Genomic DNA, 24571 nt, shown 5'->3' with positions numbered 1-24571 from the left:
AATTCATATTTAAAAAATATGCCAGAGACATCTTGGACTCTGAAAGATACCTGTAAGTCTGTTTCACTCCAAATGAAAATGAAAGCGCAAGAATATTTCAAAACTTTATTAGAAATGAGAAGAGCTCTGCTTATTTTACACAAAGATACAATGGCTTTGCTCAGGAACCTAACACCTTCATTCCTTCATCCAGGAATCCGTAAATTACGTTTAAGCATAGGGAAGCATGTTTTCATTATTTTCTGTAATCACCTATAGCATAGAATGTTCAACATACTAGTGGGTTCATTTTTCTAAAGGGCTTAATTTAGGCTCCTGCTGATGACCAGTGGTTGATTATATACAGTAAAGACATGGTAATGCTTCAACCAATCTGACATAGAAAAAGAAGGATTTAATATACAAAGTTGTACTGTTTAAAAATAATATAAATCATTTACAATTTGTGTAAAATGTATTTTTTCAAATACATGGTTTTGGAAGAGCTATATACAAAAGAAACAATCATAGTAAGAAACCCCTGGGCTAAACAGACATGTCCATTACATAACTTCTATTCAACTGGATGAGAACTCAAATGTTGAAACAAGAATAAAATGTTTAAATTAACAAGTACCAGGAAATGTGAACAGAGGCAGGGCATTTCACCAAGTTGGTGTTCCACAACGGTCTCAACATACATTGAGAGCGTTGGGCCCAAATGGTAAGAGGGGAGAGAATAAGAGTGGGAACAATTTACTGCACAGTAGTTACCCAATTGTGACTTCACAGTCTTGTTAGATAAACCCACAACATTCTTTCAGGAACCAATCCCATGGACCAAACAAATATGGGAAGATGGTTTTCATCTTGTAAAAAGTACAAAAATGCTGTCCACTGACTGAATAAATATACTTAACAAGTTGCAAGATAATACCTTTATTTTACACAAAATTTCAGACCTAGAAATATTTAATTAAATAATTTCATGGCTGTGATATATACCTTTTGAAATTTTTCATACTAAAATAAAAACTCTGCAATTACATATAAAAAGACAAAATACACTCACAAAGGAAATTAGTCCACTGAAAACACTTTTTTGTCCCATGTTCCACTGTAAACATATTCATGTTTTTGTTTTCCTTAAAAATACAACAAAAATAGTTTTTGCATAATTATGTGCTCACACACTACAAAGAGTGGAAGACACCACCTGCAGTTTTCAGTAAACTACATTCCCTTTTGCAATTGACTTTGTCCCACTTTTCCAAAATAGGGCGTTCTGCTGTAACATGTGTACTTTGGCAGTTCTGATGGAGCAAGCGCACGAAATTGACCTTTTTTGCTAACCATATCCAGCTGGTTAAGTGACCATACCTATACAGGGACTTTAATCTGGGATTTTTATCATGTGATATGAGTATGTGAATGGTTAATTACTGCATCCAAACCAGCCCACTGAACTCGGGTCGTTTCTGTTTGGGCCTTGTTAAGAAAGGAGAGAAAAAGTGCCATTCTGTGGATGGATGTATGTTGGTTTACATTCAACCCTCACACCGAGTCTGTTTTCAGATGTTGAAAGTGTTGGCAAGAGGGAGCAAGAGGCAGGATATGTTTACAAAGTGCAGGAAGTGGGAGCGGCCACAAGGTGAAATCGGGAGACTGGAAAGTATGGAGAAGGAGGCGAGGCAGTCGAGTGCTATTTGCCACTTGCTCTGGCTCATCAGTATGCACGTCTCCATGGAGGCAGCAGAATGCTGAGAAGGCAGAGGTGGGCAGGGTGGGGTGGGGGTGGTGGGGTGTGGTGTCTATCACCTGCACTCGACAGCAACAGTGTTCTGGGTGGGGGAGGCTGAGGAGGGGCTCATGCCTGTGTCAGATGAGCCAGATGATGTAGAGGCTGTGGTGTGGGACACTGTCGGGCAGATGAAAAATCTCAGTCAAACGCTCATGTTCACCAGTGCACATTAAATCAGGACTCTCGTATTTGTCTTAATCTTTTCAAATTGTCAAAAATTGTAAATCTTACCTTCTCTTTCCTTCTTTTTTAATCTCTTCCGCCTCCTATCGATGGAGGCGACCTCAGATTTCAAGGACATGTAGTATTTCCTGATTTCCTGTAGTTTTTCTTGCAGAAAGGATATTCTCTCAGCACTTGACATGTTATCCAACTCATCTGCAAAATCAGAAAAAGAGACATTTTTACCTGCATCAAATATGTGGAATCCATATCTGTACGACATTTAACTGCTTAAGGGTTCAGCAGAACAGGAACATACTGCAAAAACCCAAAAGTAACACATTTACAAACAGCCTTAGTGCCACATTAAAATAGAGTGAGGTAACATACTAAGCTGGAATGTCCACTTTTTTGACCGTCCAGAGGAGAAAGAATGTTTGTCTTTGTGCTTTTCTTTCTCCATGTCTTTGCTGCTGGGGGAAGCCATTCCAGGAGAACGAGAGTGTTTCTGGGATTTGGCCAGGCCGGAGTGTTTTACTGGAGTCAGCTTATTAGAGGTTTCCATAGCAGGCAGGTCTTCACTATCACTGCTGTGACCTGAAGAAAGGTGCAGGGAGAATTTTATCAGCAATGTTACACATGGATCCAGACAACATGCTTTGGATGAAGACATTCAAATTGGTATTAATTTCCAATGATTACTCAGGCTTTTGCATTTGTAGTATTTGGCTGCTGACTACAGGTGCTGTTTTATTTGGAACAATTACTCCACGTTTGCTTAGCAATCCCGGGAATCAAAATCTGCCTGTAAACGACATTAGGGCTGGCCCCAAATATTTGTATGTTGGGGAGGTATTTGGTTTTTAATTCTGAGTATTTATACTTTTAAATAAATGTGGCTATCAATATAAGCAAAGCTCCACTCCACGTGTATTCATCCTCATCAAAATAAATGTCCCTAATGAACAGCTTAACACCCCACAACAGCCTACTTATTATGTCGGCTTTATGCATCAAATTAGACCAGATCGCCTCACCTCCACGAAGCTCTGGTTAACTCGTATGTGCATGAGCGAGTTAGTGTGAGCTGCAGCAGACTCTGGATTTTAAAGCAGGCGTTGGACGCAGATATTCTGAACAACAAACACCCCTCCCACAACACACAAAATAAATATTCGCCGAATTATGCAACCGAAGCCCCAAAGCCCTAAAAATGGTATTGGGGACAGCCTTAGACCTTTTTAAGGAACTAGCCACTGTGTCTCCTGAAAGACAATTTTTCTTTACGATTGAGTGGCATTATCCAATCTGGCTGTTTTCGCAATGCCTGCTCCTTGTCTGTCTGATATGAAAGGTACCCATAATAAATGTGATCAAAAATGCAGACCCCTGCTCATCCAACATTTGTTGTGAAACCATTGGTATTAGGAATTTGAGGCAAGAACTCTTTGAAGGCTTTAGGGTACAACTTTCTAACATTGCTGTGAAGCTTTGATTGCCTTCAATGAGCCAAATGAGCATTAGCGGGGTTTTGATGTTGGTTAGGTTGTTTATTTCTGAATCACTCAGACTCCTCCCATGGGTACTTGGTGTTCCATCCCTCAAAGGAAGACAGTTCCACTGCCCTCGAGAGCAGTGATCAGAAAGGTGAATACAGCGTAGTGCTGGGCGGTCAAATTTTCATGCCATATAAAAATATTTTCAAATAAGATATAGGAGACCATAAGTTTTAAATAGTTTGATGTGGCATTAAATACATAAGTTTCTTCTGGAAACCCATGCCAGGGTTTTGCCTTCCTCCTTTCTCACACACAAAACTGCACAGGAAGTGTATAAATTAGATTAAAGTGCACTACTGGGAATCAGAATCAGCTCACCTGCTCCATTCTTTTCTGCAGAAGCAGCTGTGCTCAGCCTTTTCTGGTTGCGTTTCTGCTTCTTAGCAGGTAATATAATGCTGCAGTCCAGCAACCTTTTCTGACCTACAGTGACAAAAATGTTTGCTAAATTTAAGTAAAACAGTCAAAAGTTTGCAGACACACTATAAACCCCTCCCCCAAAACAATTAAGTCCATGAACACAGAAAACTGATAGTGATAAGAGTTCTGACCAACCTCTGTCTTTACTGTCCCTTTCCTGAAGGGAGATGCTGGAATTGCTGGAGCTGGCACTAGCATCAAAACCATGTGGGGATCCATTCTCCCCAATCCCCTCCTGCGATTCTGCCACACTGTCCACCTCAATAGTGGCATCGCTCTCACTCTTGATGCTGTGAGACTCATCTGGGCTGGGAGTGGAGGATGGCGAGCAGAGCCGAGGAGCTCCTGCTCCTGTTAGACTGTTAGGGAGTTGGGAGGCAGGTTGTAGGGGCTGTAAGAGTTGAGTCTGAGCAGGAGCAGGAGTAGGAGCAGGAGCTACTTTCTCACACATCACCAGTAACTCCTCTCCTGATGGTTTCTCCTTCTCTTCAGGATCATCCAGATCCACTTCATGGCACAGCAGTGCCTCTGGGCCTATCTGGGGCATCAGCTCTTCATCTGTGACCCCCGAGGTGTCCTCTGCTGTGCACAAGCCTGGAAGAGGTTCTACCCCGACCTGGATTTCTCTGGTAAGAGAGGGCATTTCTGTCTTGACCTCTGGTTCTTCAGTAGCATCTTCTACTGCTGTTGTTGATGTTGTTGCTGTTGTTGCTTCTGTTTCTGGTGCAAGTGATTCTTCTACTTTCTTCATGACCTCTGGCTGCCTTTCTGTATCAGATCTCTTCTCTGGTGAAGGAGTCTTTGGCTGAGACACAGTTTTATGTTCCTCTTTGCGGTCTAGACGAACTCTCTTGTCAGGTGTCCTCTGCTCAGTGGCTTTGCGCTTGGGTATGCAGCTCCTCTCCGGAGGGCTAATGTCCTCAGTGGCAGAGTCTGTGTCAGAGTCAGCCTTTTCAGGCACTCTCTCTGTTGGACTGCTATGTACAATCTCCTGAGGCTTCTTAGACTGGCGTGGGAGAGTGCAGGGTGCCTCAGGCTCAGTGTGATTGGGAGTGGCAGGCAGCTGTGCAGGTATCTCTGACTCGGGTTCCTTCTGGCGAGCCCTTTTTCCTCTTGATTTAGGGGATTTATCATCAGACTCGGGCAACAGGGCCACCTCTTCCTCAGGCGTCTCCAATTCACATTTCTCCTGGGGTATAAGATCCTCCTGAAGGATGCTGGCACATTCTGGTTCAGCTTGGGCAGCCTCTATATTCTCCTTTTCCTCAAGTCTCGCCTCTTCCTCCTCTTGTTGTCGTGCTGTGGCAGGATCAGTTGTCTCTGTCCATTCAGACTTCTTCTCAGGAGAGTCTTCACACTCACTATCCTCTGATGAATTACCAGAGTCTGCAAAGAAAGTGAGAAAATTCCCAGAAAACCGCTTTGTTTTAACAGATAACCACACAAGTGGGCAACTCAAATGAGCCATCATTTAAAAAGCTGAACACTACATACCATTGGATCCCTTATCCGAATCATACATCCCAGAAGTTGTCCTTGTGCGTCGTCGAGGAGTTCCTGCGAAAACAAGTGTAACATAGGTCAAATGACAAAGTTGCACAGTATTGACAACGACCGCCTCAGAAATTAAATGTATTGTATTTTTTACTAATTCAGTACTAAAACCTACCCTCCCCATTGGGTATAGTGGACGGGTCTGTGGAACGAGAGCTTTTGCTGCCCGATCTTCCGTCACTGCTGGGGGTTTTGGATATACTGCGTGAGGAGCTGGGAGGAGTGGACTTCAGTGGAGGGCGACCACGTTTCACTACCTTGGTCTGTTTGTCCTCCTCTCCATCATCTTTATTCTGTAAAAAAAAACAGCAAGGCAATTATCACAGATGTCTTCCAGAGCTGGTCCTCAGATGTCAGATAAGTTCATTTCAATCACATACCTTGACTTTCTTTTTCTGTCTTTTCTTTGTCCCTCCTTTATCAACAGGCCATATAATTCGATCTGCTTTTACCCATTCATCATATCTGTTATGTAAATAAATTATTTAAAATGTGAAAATAACACATATGGGCCCCTAAGTAATAGACATAATCTTTTTGATGACCAACACAATGAACATAAGCAATATATTTGCCTCTGTGTAATGCACCACTTTTTTTCAGTTTTATTCTCACCTCACATTCCATCCATAGTAATGAACCAGATACAGAACTTCTCCATCATCGGTCTCAGTGTTCTTTATGTTGGCTTCATAGATTTTCTGTGATTTTCCTTTGCCATATTTGACCTTTACTTTTGTTCCTGTGACAGAGTGCTCAGAGTCTTCATACCCATCTTCATCCTCTCTTTCATCTCTGTCAAACAGAATAAGAATTTACAAACAGGAACAAGTGACAGTCATGCTTCTAAAGTATGTTTTAAATACACTAGTATATGCCTGTGTGTTTGTGTACGTGCACTGACGAGGATGTTTTTGCTCTAGAAAGCAGACTAATTTAACAACTCTGAATCTTTATCAATACAGATTAGAATATGTGTTAGAAATCATGAATAAAGAAAAAGTTTACCAAATAAATAAGGCAATGGACTGCCTGAAAATATCCAACAGATATATAGAACGTTCTCCAAATAATGCATGCTTGGTTCATTTTCTTGAACGAATGATACATTGTGATAAATAATGGAAGTTTTATAATGAGAAAGTTTTAATGAATAAATAAACAAAAATGCACAGAGTGGCAAGGCCTATAGCATAAGAGCAGAGGCAAATCAGACAGCCAAGAGAAACGTGACATCACATGATCAGTCAATTAAGCGAAACCATGTCTCTGGAATCATCATATTTGCTTCTCCTGCGTGTACACAGTCATAATGCCAACAACGGATAAGACCCAGTTTTTTTATTTAATTATTTTGTATATAATAAAGGACTGATTTAACAGTAAAAAAACATAATATTATAAATCTATGCTTGATAAACCACTAAAGTAGATCATACCTCTCCCTGAGCCTTGGTCTTTCACCCTCATCCTCTTCATCTTCCTCTTCCTCCTGATCCTCTTCTTCTGAGTCTTTATCAGACTCTTCAAGCCGGCGGCTGCGCCTCTTTACAGGATTATCTGCTTCTTGCTTCTCCTTTTGCTCCTCTCCGCTGCCTTCTCCTTCTCGCACTTCTTCTTTCTTCTTCTCTTCCTCCTTCACCTTCTCCTGTTTGACAGCCTCCTTCCCTTCGGCTTTCCCAGGGGTCAATGCACAGCGCCGTCGGCCCTGACACACGAGAAGAGACATTATTTTTCTGTCAGAAAACTTGAAATCATTTAAGCAATAATACATGAGAGGGAGTGCTATAACCTGAGATATTGGCACTGGTGTGCTGTGGTCGAAGATTAGTACACCAGTGCTAATATCTCACGTTATAGCATGAACTTTTAATGCATTATTGCGGTTATACCACAGTCCGTTTTCTCTATTCATTATTCAGTTTTAAGATTTAAAAAAAATTTAAAAAGCTCCGCTAGCTAAAATAGTTCCATTCTGCTGTTACACATTCCTTTTTGTCCTTTTCAACAAACTCTGGATCTAGTTCCGTTCAGGGTTTTCTCCAGCGAGAACTGCCAGTGCTTACACCAGTTTTGATACTTATTCAGCGCTTCTTTGTCCAAATTAAGTTGAAATCTGTCAAAATCAAGTTTAGAGTCTCAGAAATCATGCCGACATAACCGACACGCAGATATTTTCCTGTTTTTTTTGATTCCGTTTGATTTTCCTTTGTTTATGTATAACACAAATAAAAACAGAACCTGTTCTACATTGGCTGAAAAAGTCCAGACACACCACCTCTGTCTTTTAAGCTCTGTCTTTTGCAGAGCAATGTGTGAAGAGCTTCCATCAGAGTACCATTATTGTGCTGGGCAGTATGACCAAAATACTATAATCACGATATTTTGCATTATTATATCGGTTTCATGGTATTTGACTCAAATGCACGACGTGTTAACCACATTGATTGCGAGAAGAATTTCCCTTCTCCACTCTCATGAGAATTGTACATTATACAAAAAAAAAAATTATAATAATAATAATAATAAATAAATAAAATAAAAAACACACCCTTTCACATGTAATAGAGGTTTGCATGGCCCCACAGTCATAATCAGTTTTCAGAGGGTGGCACTAAATTAGTGAAGGAATCATATGGCATGACAGATGCAGTGGAAAATATAGAACCTTTTATTTAACTATTTTTCAAGCAACTTCAAATCTACCGGCTAATTTTTGCAACTTATGTAAACCAGCTATACTCTGTTAATGTTATCAATCTATCACTTTTTTTTTTTTTAAAGAAAATTTTACCTTCATTAATTTACAACATATAATATTTATATCACTTTATACATTTGATATAAAGTAGCCAGGTCTGGTTGTCAATGGTTGTATTGCACTAAAGAAAGTCCCAAATATATTAATTAAATAATAGTATTTAAACAATTTAATAATAACAATAATCATAAATAGCAACTAGTGATAAACAGATATGGGTTTTTTGATGGCCGATGCTGATTTTTAGACAGCAGTAGTGGCCGATGTCCGATATGTAAAGCCGATATTCCCATTCCTCAGGCAGTGAATAAACTAGAGGCATTTTCATGATTTATTTTTACAGAAAATCCTTCAATTTGTAAAAGAAACCATTTAGAGGTCCTGAAATATATATGAAGTAGTCAAAAGCTTATGAAAAAACGTACCATTACTTTTTTCTTTTTAAAATTGACAGTGGACAGATGGTTTCTCCAAGTGTCTCTTTAGACCCCAAGCTCTCCATAAGGAAAATGATTACTTTTACTGCAAAAAAACAATGTCTTAGTGTTTTTCTTTACTTTCTATGAGAAACTCGTTTCCTGTCCCTCATCAAGTGGCCATTTACCCCTCTCCAAACTATAAAAACCCTTATTTATGATGTGTTTTATTCTGATGTACTGATTTTAGTTCTGTTTAGACATGTTTCTCACGACTACAGTGTTCCTTTAAATGACTGACGTGTTAAAAGGCAAGAGCTGTACTCTGATTGGCTTAGAGCAAGGCAACCTCCCCCACACCCCTGCTGCATTTAAATGTCCTCAGTGGGGGAAATGTAACTAGTAAAAGACATAAGCTTTGAAACATGTTCGTTGACTTGATTATTGTTTGTGGAGCTTGTGGCTGCCAAACAGAGTCTGTTAGGCGCCGAAAACGTATGCACTCTGCTGCGTGTTTGTCCATCCTCCTTGGGTGCGCATCACCATAATTCTGTCACTGATTGGTCTACAGACTTGATTGACATGTCGTTGGAAAGCTGAGAGCCTAAACTACACGGCAGTAGGTGTGACCACCTAGCAGATGGGTCCACGGGGATAATATTTTAATTATTTTTTGAAAACGTGTACTATTTTTTTGGCCAGTGCTCTTGATACAAACATGAGGATTACTCACGAACAGTTTGACAGAGTGACTCAGATTTAGTCTCGTTTGGAAGGGGACTATCTAAGGTAAGCGCTGTGTTAACTTTGTGTGTGAGCCACTTGTGGGCTCTTCAGGCTTCGAGAAGCAGCAGTTTTGTCATTGATGAGGAAGAAACCTGAAGTTTGGATTAATTTATTTTTTTTGGCTTTAATTCCTTAGTCCTACATTTTAGTGTATAGTCTCGTGATCCTGAAGGTCTGACCGTTCGATTGGTGTATGATATGTACACATTACTCAAATATGGCTCAGTGAAAAATCTGAAACCTGTACGGACACTAATATTTTTTCGTAACAATTTCCAGTAATAACAAAAATACTTATTTATCGAGTGAGAGTATATATAAAATGATTGAATTCATGAAAATCAGTGACATTAAGCTTTAATTTAGTACATTAACTGTCGACTTTGGACCTGTAGTACTTGAGATATACTGACGGATATAACAATGGGTGATTTATTTATTTTTTTTTTTTATAGGCACCGACGACCAATGAGCGAAATAAGAGGCTAAATAACGCTGGGTTTCTAGGTTACAACTATCAACTCAGTTGTTTATGATGCAGATTACTGAGTGTATGTTACAAAGAGCAGCAAGTAAAATAGTGAGAGCTGAAGAAGAGAAAATAATTCATACCGTTTTCTCCGATGAGACGGCATGCAGCTACTGGTTGGAGGCTTGTACTCGTGTACTTGTGCTCAATGATGTCTGCCTGTAAGATGACAAGGGGCGCTCTAACAACCAGAATGACGGAGCTGCCCACAGCATTGCCTGTGTGCATTGTGCAAGTATCGGCCTCTTGCGCTAATATATCGACCGATGCCGATTATATAAAAAATGCCAAAAGTCGGCACGAATAATCAGCCGGCCGATATATTGTTCGATGACTAATAGCAACAATGTGCAACTCCCAGCAATAAAAGTATTGATACTTTAGGTCGACAGCATTTGCAGTAAGTGTTTGTTTGGTCCACGTCCAACCTTTTAAACCACAAGTACCTACAGACCACAGACACAGCTCCTTTTTTCTGCAAAAGTTCTTCTGGGTCATCATCTATTTCAGTGCAGCAATAGAAAAATGTCCCCTGTGAAACAATTTACCACTGCGCTGTGTTCCGGACACGGTTACACTTTTTAAACCGGTGTGGCCGGTATATGAAAAATTCATATAACAAATTTGGTGCAAACCGGTATACCAGCACTAGTCAGAACTAACCATGGTATAATTAAATAAACAAACCACTGCGGAAATTCATTGGATTGAGAACCATTTTACAACTGTCACCCTACAAACACAGAGGTGATAAAGCATGTAATGATGTATATCCACTATTCTGAGGTATGTGATCTATATTACCACATATTTGTTAACAAGGTATAGCAAATAATGCACAGGTGAGACTATATTATGGCTAACTTACCATTATTATAAACATTTTAAGTACTTTTAAGCCTTAAGCCATTGCCAGTAGCATGTGTCTACAGAAACAGCTTTCATGCATGTCGTTATATAATAAATTGTTAAGCAGCACTTGACAGTCAGAAACCACACACACGACAGCCATCAGCATATAACTTAAACATTTACAGATATTCTGAACAATGTTCTAAAATAGGGGATGTTCAGATAGCCAAGAGAAATGTGACATCACATGACATCAGGTCATGAAAGCGAAACCATTCTCGGATATCATCATGTTTTGCCCCTGAGAATCAATGGAAGTCTAACTGAATAAACAAACTAAACCCAAAACATCAGCACACAAAACAGCACAACAATGAACACACCTGCTTTTTTTGTTCAAACCATAACAGCAAACTCACCCTAGGAGAGCAGATATCTTTGCGGCTTTTTTCATATTCTGCATCAGACTCATCTCCGTCAGCTTTGTCCTTGCACGGCTCTGGCTCAGTTTTTGTCGGCTGGGATGGATCCACTTTTTCTTCAATTTCCTCCTCCTTTTCTTGATTAACAATCTCTGGTTGGGTGACTGGTCGGGGTTCATTATGGTGTACTGTCCTGAACTGGATCATAGCCGATCGGCAATACTCTTCAAAGCCATAAAGGTATCTGAAAGGAATTTGAGTATCCTTTAAATTAATGTAAAAGTTCAAACACAGGCATGGAAAATTATTGACTTGATATTGTTCTATGCACTTAAAAATATGTAATTTACTCATGTCTAGATAAATGCCAAGTGGAAATGTCCCTCAATATTTTAGAAGATTTTCTGGAAAATAAATGTATTACATTATCAAGGATTTAATACCATAGCATTAGAATATTAGCTAAACATTTATTACAACCCTGCTGTTTCTGGAATGTAGCTTGTGATCTGAACATGCTAGTCATGGAGTTTAATACAGGTTAAAGGTATACCCACTAGCCAACTAATTATGCTGAGTAGATTTGTGACTCAAGCAATGTTTCTGAAGAACATTCCACAGTCTTCCCTGAGCCATCAAATATCAAACACACAGCCACTTTATAGAGATAGAGCGGTAAAATCACTGCATATTTTGTGAACTGCATGAAAACACTTACTTCCTATAAGCTGTCTTCACATTATAAGAGGCAGCTGAATTTAGTACAGGTATTCCCAGATCCATATAGATCTGTTTCCATATAGAACCACTCTCGATCTGTAACGGGGGAAAAAAAAGTAATCTTAAGATTTTTTTCCAAGATAAAAAAAAAAAAAGAGAATCCGAAGACACAGTGTTAAGTGAATCAAGGGTAGATCAGATAGCCAAGAGAAACATGACATCACTCGACATCAGTCAAATAAGCGAAACCATTCTCTGAGATCATCATTTTAACCCCATTCCTAGCAATGCACCCCACATTAGCAAAGGAAATTAATAGGAAATTACATCTATGTGTCCAAATCAGCCAGTGTTAATTAAAAATCCCACCAATTAAATCAGTGTTAACACTTTAGGACTTACTTGTGGCACAATTTGTGATGAGCAAGACCAGAGAGCTTCACAATAAACAAGTAGATGAAAATATAATCAATAAATAGAATAAAGATGCAAAGGATGCTTACACTGTCGCAGCCTCCATGTTGGTAAACCAGCCGGAAGAGTTTGAAGAGGTTCAGGTCCTTGTAGCCCAGCACAGGGGGTTTGTTAATTGGTGTCCCTGGTGAGAGGGGGAAAGTTCAGATAAGCACTGCAGAGAGGAAACATACTGCAGAACTAGTCACACATGGAGTTTCATGAATATAGCACATGAAAAGAGGAAGCATAGCATGATTACAGACTACAACACCAAGACCTTCTACAAGAATCAGGTTAAAAGATTGTAAAAATTTACTAACACTTTATGAAGTAACTAAATGCAATTTTTTTAGCAAAAAGAAACATGCCATTTACAGGGGGAATCCATGGCTGCCTATAAATATCTTACCTCTGTCTTCCATAAACTTGTAAAGCTGCTGTAAGAAGTGGTCCCTCTCTTCAGGATCTGGTTCATCATCAGGCTAGAGATACAGACACAGAAGCATTTAACATACAAACATTTAACACATAAATTTACCAGAGTGAACAGCAGTATAGCAGAATAGAAAAAGTGAAAAAAAAAGAAAGACTAAATGGCAACAACACAAGGCAGATTTATATGAATATATGCTAATTTTAGAACATTTCAGCCTGAATTAAAAAAAAAAAAAAAAAAAAAAAAAACACCACATTAACATTTTAAATGAAAATCAGGCAATCTGTTAGAGCAACTCTCTTAACATTTTTATTGACTGCTTAACACACCTGAATTAAAGCAATTCAACTGCCAATTTCTAGGACCTACATAAAAGTACTTAGTGTAAACTCAATGTTCAAGGTTAAATCAGACAGCCAAGAGAAAATGTTGCATCACCTGACATCAGTCAAGTAAGCGAAACCATTCTCGAGTATCATCATGCTCAACCCAACTTTCTGGTACCTAACAAACATTTAATAAAACAAAAAGGTCTGTGTTTTGTTTTAGTGTCTGTGTGGCACTTTGTGCTCTTTGTGTGCTGAATCACGCAACACAAGTTAAAGCCACACTGAGGAGCACAGGAACAGTAACAAAGTCAGCTGTCTGTTCCAATTTAGTTGAAAAACCTCAGTCCAATGCTTTAATTCCACTGTGGGACCTGCATATAAATAAAATTACAAAATTGCTTTTATGTTCTAGAACACGGGACATCTCACATTTCAAAACAACAGCCACACTGAAACCACAAAAGCAGTCCTCTGCTTAGAAGCACAACAACACTACAAATTATTCACAGGAAATAAGATCAAAACCAGCTGTCAAAATAAAATTTTTAAAATACTGCTGCATTTTCAATAAGTAATACCACAGTTCATTGTTTTATAGGTACTGTTAAGCTCCTGCACAGGGAGCATGTGGCATCCTCAAGCTTTCAGAGCTGCACAGGCAAATGAGAATAGTGCTTGTGATGAGCTCCAATCCTCAGATTCAGACCTGCCCACAAACACAGCTGGCACACCTCCACTGGCCCTAAGCCAATCTGCACAGTTCCCTCAACCATAGGAAGCACGGGTTGCCATGGGAGCAGTGTCGGAAACCAAGCAAATGGCTATTTGTCCGAGTGCTGGGAGCAGGAAGAATGAAGCATTGTTGTCCTGAGACTGGGGGGTTTTCCCACATGTAGGGGCTATTCACTAGCTTTACTCAAGGTACTTTAGACTGTAAGATGTCTAGGCCAAAGAATGCTTTCACACACACTATCTCAGACTAGATCTAATGTTCACATTATATATAGACATGAGGTCTATACTCCATTAAGCGAGCAAACAAAGCTTAATAGCTGACAAATTAGACATTACCTCTGAAAGATTTACAAACTAACAGCTAATTTCAATGCATTTCTTATTATTAATATTAAAAGGCAGTGTCATTACTAATATTAAAAATAAAAATAAGGCCAAATATATAGGTCAAAAACACAAAAGTACAATCATCAAATTACACAGTATGTTTTAGCTGTTTGTATGACACCAAATATAGTATATCTCACCTCTTCTGGCTCTGGCTCCTTCTCCTCTTCCTCACTTTCTTTGCCCTCACCATCATCACTGCTGGAGGATTCTAAAATCTCACTCATATCCATTTTCCAACTATCTGGGACCTGCTTCATCTGGAGGAAGTGTAGTGCTTCTTGAAATCCTGCTCAAGAAAGAAAAAAAAACCTAGTGTGAGAATTTATCACTAGAATAATAAAAACACCACAAAACAAAATCAGATGAACATGCTTACCTTTTTTGTTAGAATACTCTGATTTGGAGATTGTCTCTTCACACATTTCAAAAACTTCATTCCGTGAAACAATGTAACTATAGGAAGAGTGAAAAACATATTTAATAAAATGACCCAAGGCATTTGGGAGGGAAAATAAATTAATACAGATAAGGAGATATCAGTTTAACTTACAATTTGGAATCAGCAAATGACCTCACTAAGCATTGGTCCTTCTTAACAGTTAAGTCATCGTTGCAGCTAGGAGATACCACCTTGGGAAAAAAAATTGTGATTATATGGAAAGAGGAAAAAATAAAATAAAATAAATAAATAAATAATATATAATCTTTCAACACATCTGTGGATTAAAGCTATGAAATCCCGAATCCACAACGTATACTGAACTACTTACATCTAAATTTCCCATCAACAGCATGCAGTATGCCTTTTGTTATTATGCAATTCACAAAGATCTAAAATAAAATAAGCTTACAGGTAACGATTATATCACAGCATCAGGAACTACACTAAGTCTATTTGGAATGGTTTGTCTGAATTACAGACACTGGGGCTTTGTACACACATTAGACCAGTGTCAAGCATGACTAGAGGACTTGCAAATGGTGAAAAAACATCCTCAGCATTTTACAAATAGTGTTTTTAGGGATGAGTGGTATCGTCATTTTTCATACCGTCACACCGTCTCAAAATGTCTTGTATATGGTTTTACTGTGGGATGGGGGGGGGCACTGTCTGGCTGCGTGAGGCTCATCTGTGAGTGTGGGTCGAGTGAAGTTTTTTCTGTGCTGTTCAGCTCAGCTCGTCAGTGAACACCGCCACGGGTTGACAATTAAAAAGAAAAAACAACCTTATCTGAGAGAGCAAATGTCAGGGACTGGTACTGAATTGTGTTGCACCGATACCGAATCGGCATTGGCACTGATACAAAGAGCACCGATACTATAGTTGTGTTGGAAATGGCCCACTACTCACTATTCCCTACATGTAGTACACAGGGGACTTTTGGGGACACACCCCATGAAGCAGATACTGACGCACATGCACGCCGCTAAATGCAGCTTAAATTTAAAGTCGGGGCAGATTATAAACAGCCTGGGTATTTCACACTGCATGACTGTTTTTGTCGATTTTTATGGAAACTAAATATATCTCACACACACACACACTCACTCACACACACACCACGACTGGGGATAACATGACACAACCCCAAACTCCCTAACATGCAACTCGCATTTCCTTAGAGACACAGAAAAAAAATGACGTATAACTTTCTGTGGTTATTGTTTGTGCTACTATTTGTGTAGATCCACAAATAAAAAACATGTATAAATGTCTTTGGGTTGTGGATGGGAAAACATAGTCAGTGCAGTCTCTACACACAGCAGTGGAAGCTGGTGATTAGTAGAATAGCACATAGCTGCACCTACGTTCCACCTTAAGAAAGAGCACCGTAGCGCATGTCAGTGTTGTGTCATTTAAGGTGGAATGGAAAATTTGAATTAATTTGGAATAAAGGCTGTGACAGCGTTTTCTGTCAGGGTTAGGGTTATGTTCTCCTACAGGTCATACTCATTATTAGGGGACATATATATATATCCAGCCGGCGGCAAGGTGGTGCAGCAGGTAGTGTCACAGTCACACAGCTTCAGGGACCTGGAGGTTGTGGGTTCAATTCCTGCTCCGGGTGACTGTCTGTGAGGAGTTGGTGTGTTCTCCCTGTGTCTGCATGTGTTTCCTCCGGGAAACCTTCCTTCCTCCCACGGTCCAAAAACACACGTTTGTAGGTGGATTGGCGACTCAAAAAGTGTCCGTAGGTGTGAATGAGTGTGTGTGTGTGTGTGTGTGTGTTGCCCTGTGAAGGACTGGCGCCCTGTATTCCCGCCTTGTGCCCAATGATTCCAGGTAGGCTCTGGACCCACCGTGACCCTTACAGAAGCGCTTACAGATAATGGATGGATGCATCTACAGCAAAATGTAACATACTGTAGTTTTTCATAACTTTACTGTCTAATCCATCCTCCACTGCACACGCCTGTTTACTTTCTGTTCCCTGTTCTCATTGGCTGTTGAAAGGCCTCGTTCAGCCTAGAGTTAGTGGACTGCGTCCAAATTCAGGTTGAAAAACAATCAAACGTTTGATATGCTGCGACTGGTCTAAAACGCGATTTTGATGGAAAAATGTTTAAAATCGGACTAAAAGTCTTGTAGTGTAACCTGAGCTTCAGACATGCCAAAGAACACTGACTTCATTCAAGCAACCGCAAAGAAGCACACTAACACAGGTCAGCAGCAGTCCCTAGAAAATGCATTTCTTAGTTGTGACAAATATCCTCATAACAGTGTAATAAGCTGTTCAGTCAGGCTAGACCATGTCTTCCTACTTGTACTTGTTACTGCATTGTGGAAATATTGATTTTTTTCATGGCTCTGAAACTTTGAATTTTTAACTTGCAGTTAATAAAGAAGTAAACATTGTTCATTCAAGCTTATTATGTCTTATTAGCGGTATAAAAACACTGCTTTAACAAAATCTGTGAGTATTGCAATATAAATCTGGATTCATAGGCAACTGTCTAGTAGTTAAGATAGATAAGAGTTTGTATCTCTACTCCCTAGTACTGAAGGAACAGAAAAGTTCAAAAATAAGTGAAATAAGACAGTTCTACACTGTTTAGAAGCACAGCTTGCCAGCACATCTAATAGGCACTCATGGTTTAGCACACAACAACAGATGATTTTCCAGCAAACTGAAGCTCAAAACAAATATTTAGAGGATAAATCTTCATGCATAATTTCATACATCATTTTCCTTCCTCTCTCTTAACCCAAATTCAGTGCTAGACTCACAACTGTGGTGGGCTTCTGGGCTTGTTTTATATATTTAATTCTAAATACTTTGGTATACTGTATTACCATTATACCGCCCAACGCTGTTTTTTTTTTTTTGTTTTAAATCACAAAAGGCACCTTAAACCCGTTTCTTTTTCTAACCATTCCAACTACCAACATTTAACAAAACACAGGGTAGGATTTTGTATTTTTACCCCCCTACCATTGCAGAGTGTAATTTACTTTTACAGCACCGTCCTCATGTGAGTGTGGGTGGTGGTTTCCTACCTCCTACAATAAGTTACATGGTGCAGTTTCTGCAGTGCTGAGTCTGGGTTAACAATAATAGAGCATGTATTGTCCCTATTTCAGGTCAGTTGAGCATCACGGTTACTTTGAATCTGTAATTTAAATATACAATTCCTAGTGTTGGGCGGCACGGTGGCGCAGCAGGTAGTGTCGCAGTCACACAGCTCCAGGGACACAGCTTGTGGGTTCGATTCCCGGTCCATGTGACTGTCTGTGAGGAGTTGGTGTGTTCTCCCCGTGTCCGCGTGGGTTTCCTCCGGGTGCTCCGGTTTCCTCCCACAGTCCAAAAACACACGTTGGTAGGTGCATTGGCGACTCCAAAGTGTCCGTAGGTGTGAGTGAATGTGTGACTGTGTGTGTTGCCCTGTGAAGGACTGGCGCCCCCTCCAGGGTGTGTTCCCGCCTTGCGCCCAATGATTCCAGGTAGGCTCTGGACCCACCGCGACCCTGAACTGGATAAGCGGTTACAGAGAATGAATGAATGAATGAATTCCTAGTGTTGTTTTAAGAGGCAAGTTTTAAAAAGGCTGAAGGAGCTCACCAGTGCATGGTACCAAGTTGTTCGCTCTGGCCCAATCTGAACGAAGGCAACTTTCCCCAACAGGTCATCATTCAGTCTCCTTCTGTCATCCTCCTCCTCCTCACTGGATGAAGATTCCTTCTCCTCATCTGCACTACAGGATTCAGGGATAAAAGATTTGTTATATTGAAAATTACAATAATTTTTAAAACAAGTACAGCTCAATATCCTGAAAAGATTGGTAAGAGGATCAAAGGGTACATACATCATTCTGTATTTGTGGTTTTAATAGACCTTGGACATTTAGTGGAAAAGCAGGACACATTTCACACTGAACACAGCATGAGTTGCACTGGCTGCTCATGTCATTATAAGCTTGTTTTCACACCTTTTGCAGTTAAAAACTGCACTTGCCAGTTTAAAAAAAAACAAAAAAAAAACCCACACACACACCGCACTCTGATGTTGAGTGAGAGGGTCATCTACAAAAAACAATACTTTGAATTTATCTACAGATGAACTATTTAAAAATGTTTATTAATCTAGAAACAAAATAAATGTATGCTTTGCCTACTGCCATTTCTTACATCATCCTTAAAACATGCAATTTTTAATAGTTACACAAATTCAAGGATACTTTCAGTCATCTGCATTCAAAAGTATTCCCATTACAATCACTAAAATGTGTGAATTTCTCAAGATTCACTCTGAACAAATTTCAATTTCAAAATAACATATCCCAGATTTGACTAGTTAATTTTTTTTTTTTTTTTTTACATCATACACCAGGTTTAACAAAGCACTGATGTTTCTAAACAACTACCAGTGAGGGCTAGACAGTTTAAAGCACAACTACTGCATGGGAGGGTTTTTGTTATTGTTTTTACACTGTTATTACTGAAGCATCCAAATTTAAAAGATGAGATTTATAGATCACCTTCCATCTATTACAAGCCCCCCCCCCCACGTCCATCATGACATATCAAACAAGGATGGGCAAAATGTGTCAAAATTAGATCTTGGATGGGAGCAACAAACAAAAGCATGTTACAGCCATGTCCTTTGCCTGTAAAGAGCTTTATAAAAGATGAAAACTTTCAACTTTACATGGCCTTCTATAATATACTCCACATTGTACCGTGCTCCCTACCCCTTCCTTTGCCGCAAACTGTATGTGTGTTATGCATTCCAGTATGTGTTTATAGAGGTACACTTTCTGAATCTTTTGTAGAAGTATCTTTGATTATATTTATTACATTAGAAATAAAGTCACATTTTCAGGAATTATGGACTTAGCATTAACATTAATTAGTCACGTGATATTTTCCATATTTTATCTCTAACTGGTTCATTTAGAAATATTTCTTTATTCAAATACTGTAGTTTAGAATAACTCATATACAGGTGCAATATAGATATCTACTTTTTTTTTCATGTCAGACACAGGCCTTGATGCCATATTCTCTCATCAAAAACACTTAGCATTATGTAAGCAAATTGTAGCAAAAAAGATCATGACAATGGAAATGTAAGATGTACATGTGGAATACACAGGGGGTCCTCGAATTGCGACGTTGATCCATTCCTATGTCACGTCGTAAACCGATTTTCGGTGTAAGTCGGAACATACATACATACATAACATACTGTAAGCATTTATCCTATCCTAATGCGACTGGGGTGACGCCGTCCTCCTCGGTCCCAAGCCGCGTAACCATGTATTCATCCGCCGCGCACACCAAACACGAAGTTCGCGTTACGACGTTTACGATTCAAAACCCACTTACGTCGAAACAAGGCTTTATACAGTAAATGGGAGATGTAACGTAACCACGAAACATCGTAACTCGGGACTGACGTAACCCGAGGACCTCCTGTAATTGGAAACACGTGGAAAGCTAATGAAGCCAAAGCAACTAAATGTTGCAGTAAAAACACCAAAATGTAAAATATAGATAATAAGTAATAAATGGGAGTAACATTCAAAGTACAATCGTAAATCTTTGTAGATTATTTACCATCTGTTTAAATTTCATATTAATGTAATCACTGGCTAACAAGAGGCACTTATGCTGAATTTACCACTGCACTTACAAAATACGCAAGAAATACCTGAATTATTAGTTCGTGGGGAAATAAGTATTGTGTTAATTAAAATGTTCCAGTCTGAACTGGAATTACACCCTTGTACACATAAAAATTAAAAACATGATTGTTTAGCACAGTGCAGACTTCATGCATTATCATGACAGACTGGGAGTACTCTAATACAAAATTTTCTTTACTGCAATATCCAGCAGTAAAGGGTAAAGAAAATAAATAAATTATATATTCCTGAAAATACAATGAGAGTGACTGCTAGATTGACTTCAGCACAACTGAGTAAGCCAACACTTACACCGCCTGTGAAGACCGCCTGCCACGGTTTGTCTTCTTCCCAATGACAGGAGTGCCAAAGTGCTCTGGGTTAGTAAGGGGCAGTTGGTCCAACGTCTGTAAAATAAAAGAAAAAAGGAATTAGTTCTGTGTGCTTGCGTCTTATGACCAGAACCGAGGCTGGAAAAATAATCCCACTGATGCCATACCTCACTCTCTGCAAAATGCCTTTCACCTTTAAGACATAAGGATGTTCTTCTCAGAGTTTTCTCATCCCCATCATCAAACACTAAAAAATAAAGAAAAAAAATTACATATAAAATCCTTCATACACAAAACACTACTGTTAAAAACTGTAAGATGCTAACAAACGAGTTAAACCTGGAGTAGTATCACAGCAAAAGTGGTCAATGAGTGAATTAGTTAGTCAGGCATGCCTGTACTCACCCACAGTGTACCAGCTGGCATCTGTGAGTTTACTGATGACAGCTTCACTGAACACCCCTTCTGAGCTTTTCACTTCCACTGTAGATCCAACCTGATTGTATGAATACATAGATGACCCAATGAAGTGAAATACTAATAATTAACATACTGATATGTCCACATAATTAATGCTATATTGTAAAATTATTTTGATGAAAACCTAACCCTGAAGGAACCCTTACCCTCAAAGGTCCTTTGACCTGGTCATCTTGTACAACTTGTGAAGAACTGTCTGCTTTGAGCACCACCTAGAATCGAACAAATGGTCCACAAAATCAATGAGAATGACAAAAGCATGAAGACAGAATAAGAAAAAGAGGAAGAGAGAAAAATCGTAGGTTCAGTCAAGGTGAAGTAATCTGATTGTGTAACAGACACAGACTGCACATCAAGATCTGTCACCAAGAGCTTCTTAGTAGGAGCTCATGAATTGCTGGCTCTCAAAAAAAACATTGCTTTGCTCCTTATAATTCTCTGCCCTTAAGAGGACTACCGCACTAGTAGAAGTCATGCTTTCTGATAAATTATGCAGTTAAAGCTTTATTATTGTCCTTCTCAAGACTTGCCGTTAATGTCTCAAGCCACAGAGCTAGCAAACAGCTGCACAGAGACAGAATGTCATAATGACACTCTGCTCAGAAAAATATCGAGGTAACTAGCAAGAATTACTAAAACATTAACACTTATTAAAAGTAAAGCATTAATTTATGGTAAAATCACATTAAATATATTGTGTATACAATTAAAAACCTAAATTAAATCCTGGACAAAATATCTGAAAGCACACAAATATTCAAAACAAGCATCTTCATTTATAAGCCAACTATGAACTTTCAGATTGCTGGTGCAAAGTGCATCATCCTCTCATCTGTGAACAGGAACACAGTTACTAGAACATGTCTGTACGTGAGTGGTGTCACTAGTATTGTGTTTTTTTGGGGTTTTTTTTTTAAGTGTGGTAAATCTGGATGTCACCTGAGATTGGACAGAGAGGCAGAACTATAACATTTCTTATTTGACTCATGACACACTGACACTTTTAGATGAGGTTCTTTCAGAATCTAGTCAAATTTTGCAGGAGTGTGTACTTACTTTAACTTTAACCATCCGTTTAACAGTCTTAATTTTTGCCTCGCAAAAGGCACCTCGGTACTTAGCGCTCACATCCGTCCCCACAGTTAGGTAGGCAGGCTCCTCTGCTACCTGTGAAGTTAAACAAATAAGAAATAAACCAAAAAATATATTTATTATAAATATATACTGTTCATAATGAGGACATTTATTCAAACACAGAAGATTACACTGAGGAACCCCGACCTGCACAAAACATCCCAGTGGGCTGGTCACCATTTAAACTTCTGTTACAATGACCATAACAGTACTAGGCTTTCAGGAAACTAGTTCTTTTTGGAAAACATTAGTGCTTCAGAAAAAAACACAATGAGAGAAATGAAAGCAGTTTCCACTCGCACTTACTCTTTAGTTGTACTTTTGACCACATAAACCTTTTGTTACTGATGCACAAAAGTACAGACTTGAAAGGTGGCCTTTCACAGGAGTGACAGCCCAGCCATTTTAGCTGTAATCTGAACATGTGGTAAGGGGGTGAAATCGTATATTTAAGAAAATCTACAACAACTGTACACACGTGTTGTGGATAAATAACCTGTCAACTAAAAGCTGGTTGCCTGTTTGGCTTCAGCTAAAGAGGCGTCGGCTACACTGCTACAGTCCTGAGCTTCAGGGTTTACTGACTTCACTTACCTTCATTGTGATGGCTATTTGAGGGAGTCCAGCTCGATGGATTTTGATAGCTGAAAAACAAGAGCAGGTGTAAATGGGTGTCATTGTGTTTTTTGAAGCAGACGTACATGAAAACAGCAAAAGAGCAGGGAACGGTACACGGCTAACAAGCTAACAGTTAGCTAACGTTACTACTCACGCATTCTTTTCAAGCTCGATGCAGCCTCCCCCCTCAACACTCTCTCCCTCTCTCGCGCGCACACACACACACACACACACACACACAGACTGCCTTCACAGCAAAAAAGGTAAAACAAGCTGTAAAGTGCTTTATCACGAAAACAAGTCCGCAAAGGATCCCCGTTTTATTCAACTTTCATTTTTTTTATTGCAGATAAAGCTGTGAGAAGATCAGAAGCAAGAGACAGAGAACAGTCCGTGCTTCTTCCCGCTTTACTCGCACAGTCTGAGTGTGTCACGTCGCCATCATAGCTCTGCACCATGTCAGGAGCTCTCGCCGTTACCACTCTCCTACAAGCCCTGTTTATACCCAGACGTCCCTAACCGATATCCCAATTGCTTCGAAAACTGTCATCAACACCGTAACTCGGAACATAAAGAAGAAAGAACAAGCCATCGATCTATAGAGCTCGGTTCTCTACGCCAAGACGAGCTACAACAAAGTCAGTCAGTCGGGGCTAACTAACGCTAACTTAACCTTGTTAAAACACTTAATCGTTATGTTGGTTTAAATCGCCTCACTCATTAGTAAAGACAACGAGCCAATAAAGGAAAACGCATATGAGACGATGCTTCTTTTAAACACTCATGTTAAGTTACTCTTGCTATAAGTTAAGCACGGAAGAGAAAGTGTCCGATATCGAGTCACTAATACCGTTAAACCAATCTTGCCTAATTTATCCAAAACTAGTTAGCGCGTTTACGTTAAATAGCGTTACCGTTAAGCTCCACCACACAAGACGCCTCTCAGCTCCACCAGCTCGGCTGCCCGTTCGACCAACGTTAGCTGCTAACTAGCACAGTCTCTGCCATTCAAATTCACATATTTGTCGGGTACCTCCGTTGGAAAAAACAGCAAAGAAAACCCACGAACCGTACTTTATTCTGACCAACAAAACAACCAGCTAGATATTTTCTCAGAACTAAAGTTGTTCGAGTGTTATTAATCCAGTAAAGATACTTACATACTCCTCTATACGACTGATCTCCACTCGCCTCAGCTCGCACAGCATAAACGAAATAACAAGCTGTTGAGCCAAGGTTGTGTTTCTCGAAATCCGATTGGCTAACATGCCCACATTCTTGGAATTTTGGTTGGTCCTACGATGTGTTGAATTCTATAGGATGGAGCAACATTCGAGTGGTGATTGGTCCATATGAAAGCGGCGCTTTAAACCCGCGGTTTTTATTGGTTAGCAGTGACGCCGACTCCTCACAATTAAAACAACTCGAAATTTGCACGCGATTGGCTCAGCGTTTTCCGATGAGAGCTGTTCGACTTGGTGATTTGTTCAAATTGTGGGCACTCGGCCCGCCTTCACCAGTCATTGGTTCCGTCTGTTTTATTGAAAGGGAATGGATTTCATTTCAGAGGGTAA

The 24571-nt window shown here is 39.5% G+C and overlaps 1 protein-coding gene and 4 non-coding genes across 5 annotated transcripts; all 5 read right to left on the bottom strand.

The window, feature by feature from the left end:
* Positions 1-101: 101 nt before the first annotated feature.
* arid4a (AT-rich interactive domain 4A) lies at positions 102-24217 on the bottom strand. The gene is made up of 25 exons (XM_066669036.1): positions 24158-24217; positions 22974-23023; positions 22302-22412; positions 21392-21457; positions 21171-21261; positions 20933-21012; positions 20746-20840; positions 18369-18501; positions 14858-14937; positions 14684-14760; positions 14445-14593; positions 12827-12899; positions 12465-12559; positions 11960-12057; positions 11239-11485; positions 6915-7183; positions 6091-6270; positions 5856-5940; positions 5591-5768; positions 5416-5478; positions 4057-5307; positions 3820-3924; positions 2333-2539; positions 2012-2158; positions 102-1897 (listed from the first exon to the last, which is right to left on the bottom strand). The coding sequence occupies exons 2-25, from the start codon at positions 22977-22979 to the stop codon at positions 1794-1796; spliced, it is 3990 nt and encodes a 1329-aa protein (XP_066525133.1). The 5' UTR covers positions 22980-23023; positions 24158-24217; the 3' UTR covers positions 102-1793.
* Positions 6682-6762, bottom strand: LOC136670961 (small nucleolar RNA SNORD53/SNORD92). The gene has a single exon (XR_010795671.1). It is a non-coding gene; the product is annotated as a small nucleolar RNA SNORD53/SNORD92 (small nucleolar RNA).
* LOC136670995 (small nucleolar RNA SNORD53/SNORD92) lies at positions 11034-11111 on the bottom strand. Its single transcript, XR_010795674.1, has one exon. It is a non-coding gene; the product is annotated as a small nucleolar RNA SNORD53/SNORD92 (small nucleolar RNA).
* On the bottom strand, positions 12153-12234 carry LOC136670984 (small nucleolar RNA SNORD53/SNORD92). Its single transcript, XR_010795673.1, has one exon. It is a non-coding gene; the product is annotated as a small nucleolar RNA SNORD53/SNORD92 (small nucleolar RNA).
* LOC136670972 (small nucleolar RNA SNORD53/SNORD92) lies at positions 13258-13340 on the bottom strand. Its single transcript, XR_010795672.1, has one exon. It is a non-coding gene; the product is annotated as a small nucleolar RNA SNORD53/SNORD92 (small nucleolar RNA).
* Positions 24218-24571: the final 354 nt, after the last annotated feature.

The sequence above is a fragment of the Hoplias malabaricus genome, chromosome 1, assembly GCF_029633855.1.
Source record: "Hoplias malabaricus isolate fHopMal1 chromosome 1, fHopMal1.hap1, whole genome shotgun sequence".
Lineage (NCBI taxonomy): Eukaryota > Metazoa > Chordata > Actinopteri > Characiformes > Erythrinidae > Hoplias > Hoplias malabaricus.
This window is presented reverse-complemented; position numbering and strand designations above follow the sequence as displayed.

What these genes read in the sequence shown, in the direction of transcription:
- arid4a (XM_066669036.1), bottom strand. An exon ending in AACGGATGGTTAAAGTTAAA is followed by an intron (nt 21,458 to 22,301) that starts GTAAGTACACAC and finishes GTTCGATTCTAG; the next exon opens with GTGGTGCTCAAAGCAGACAG. An exon ending in AGAGTATTCTAACAAAAAAG is followed by an intron (nt 14,594 to 14,683) that starts GTAAGCATGTTC and finishes TTTCTTGAGCAG; the next exon opens with GATTTCAAGAAGCACTACAC.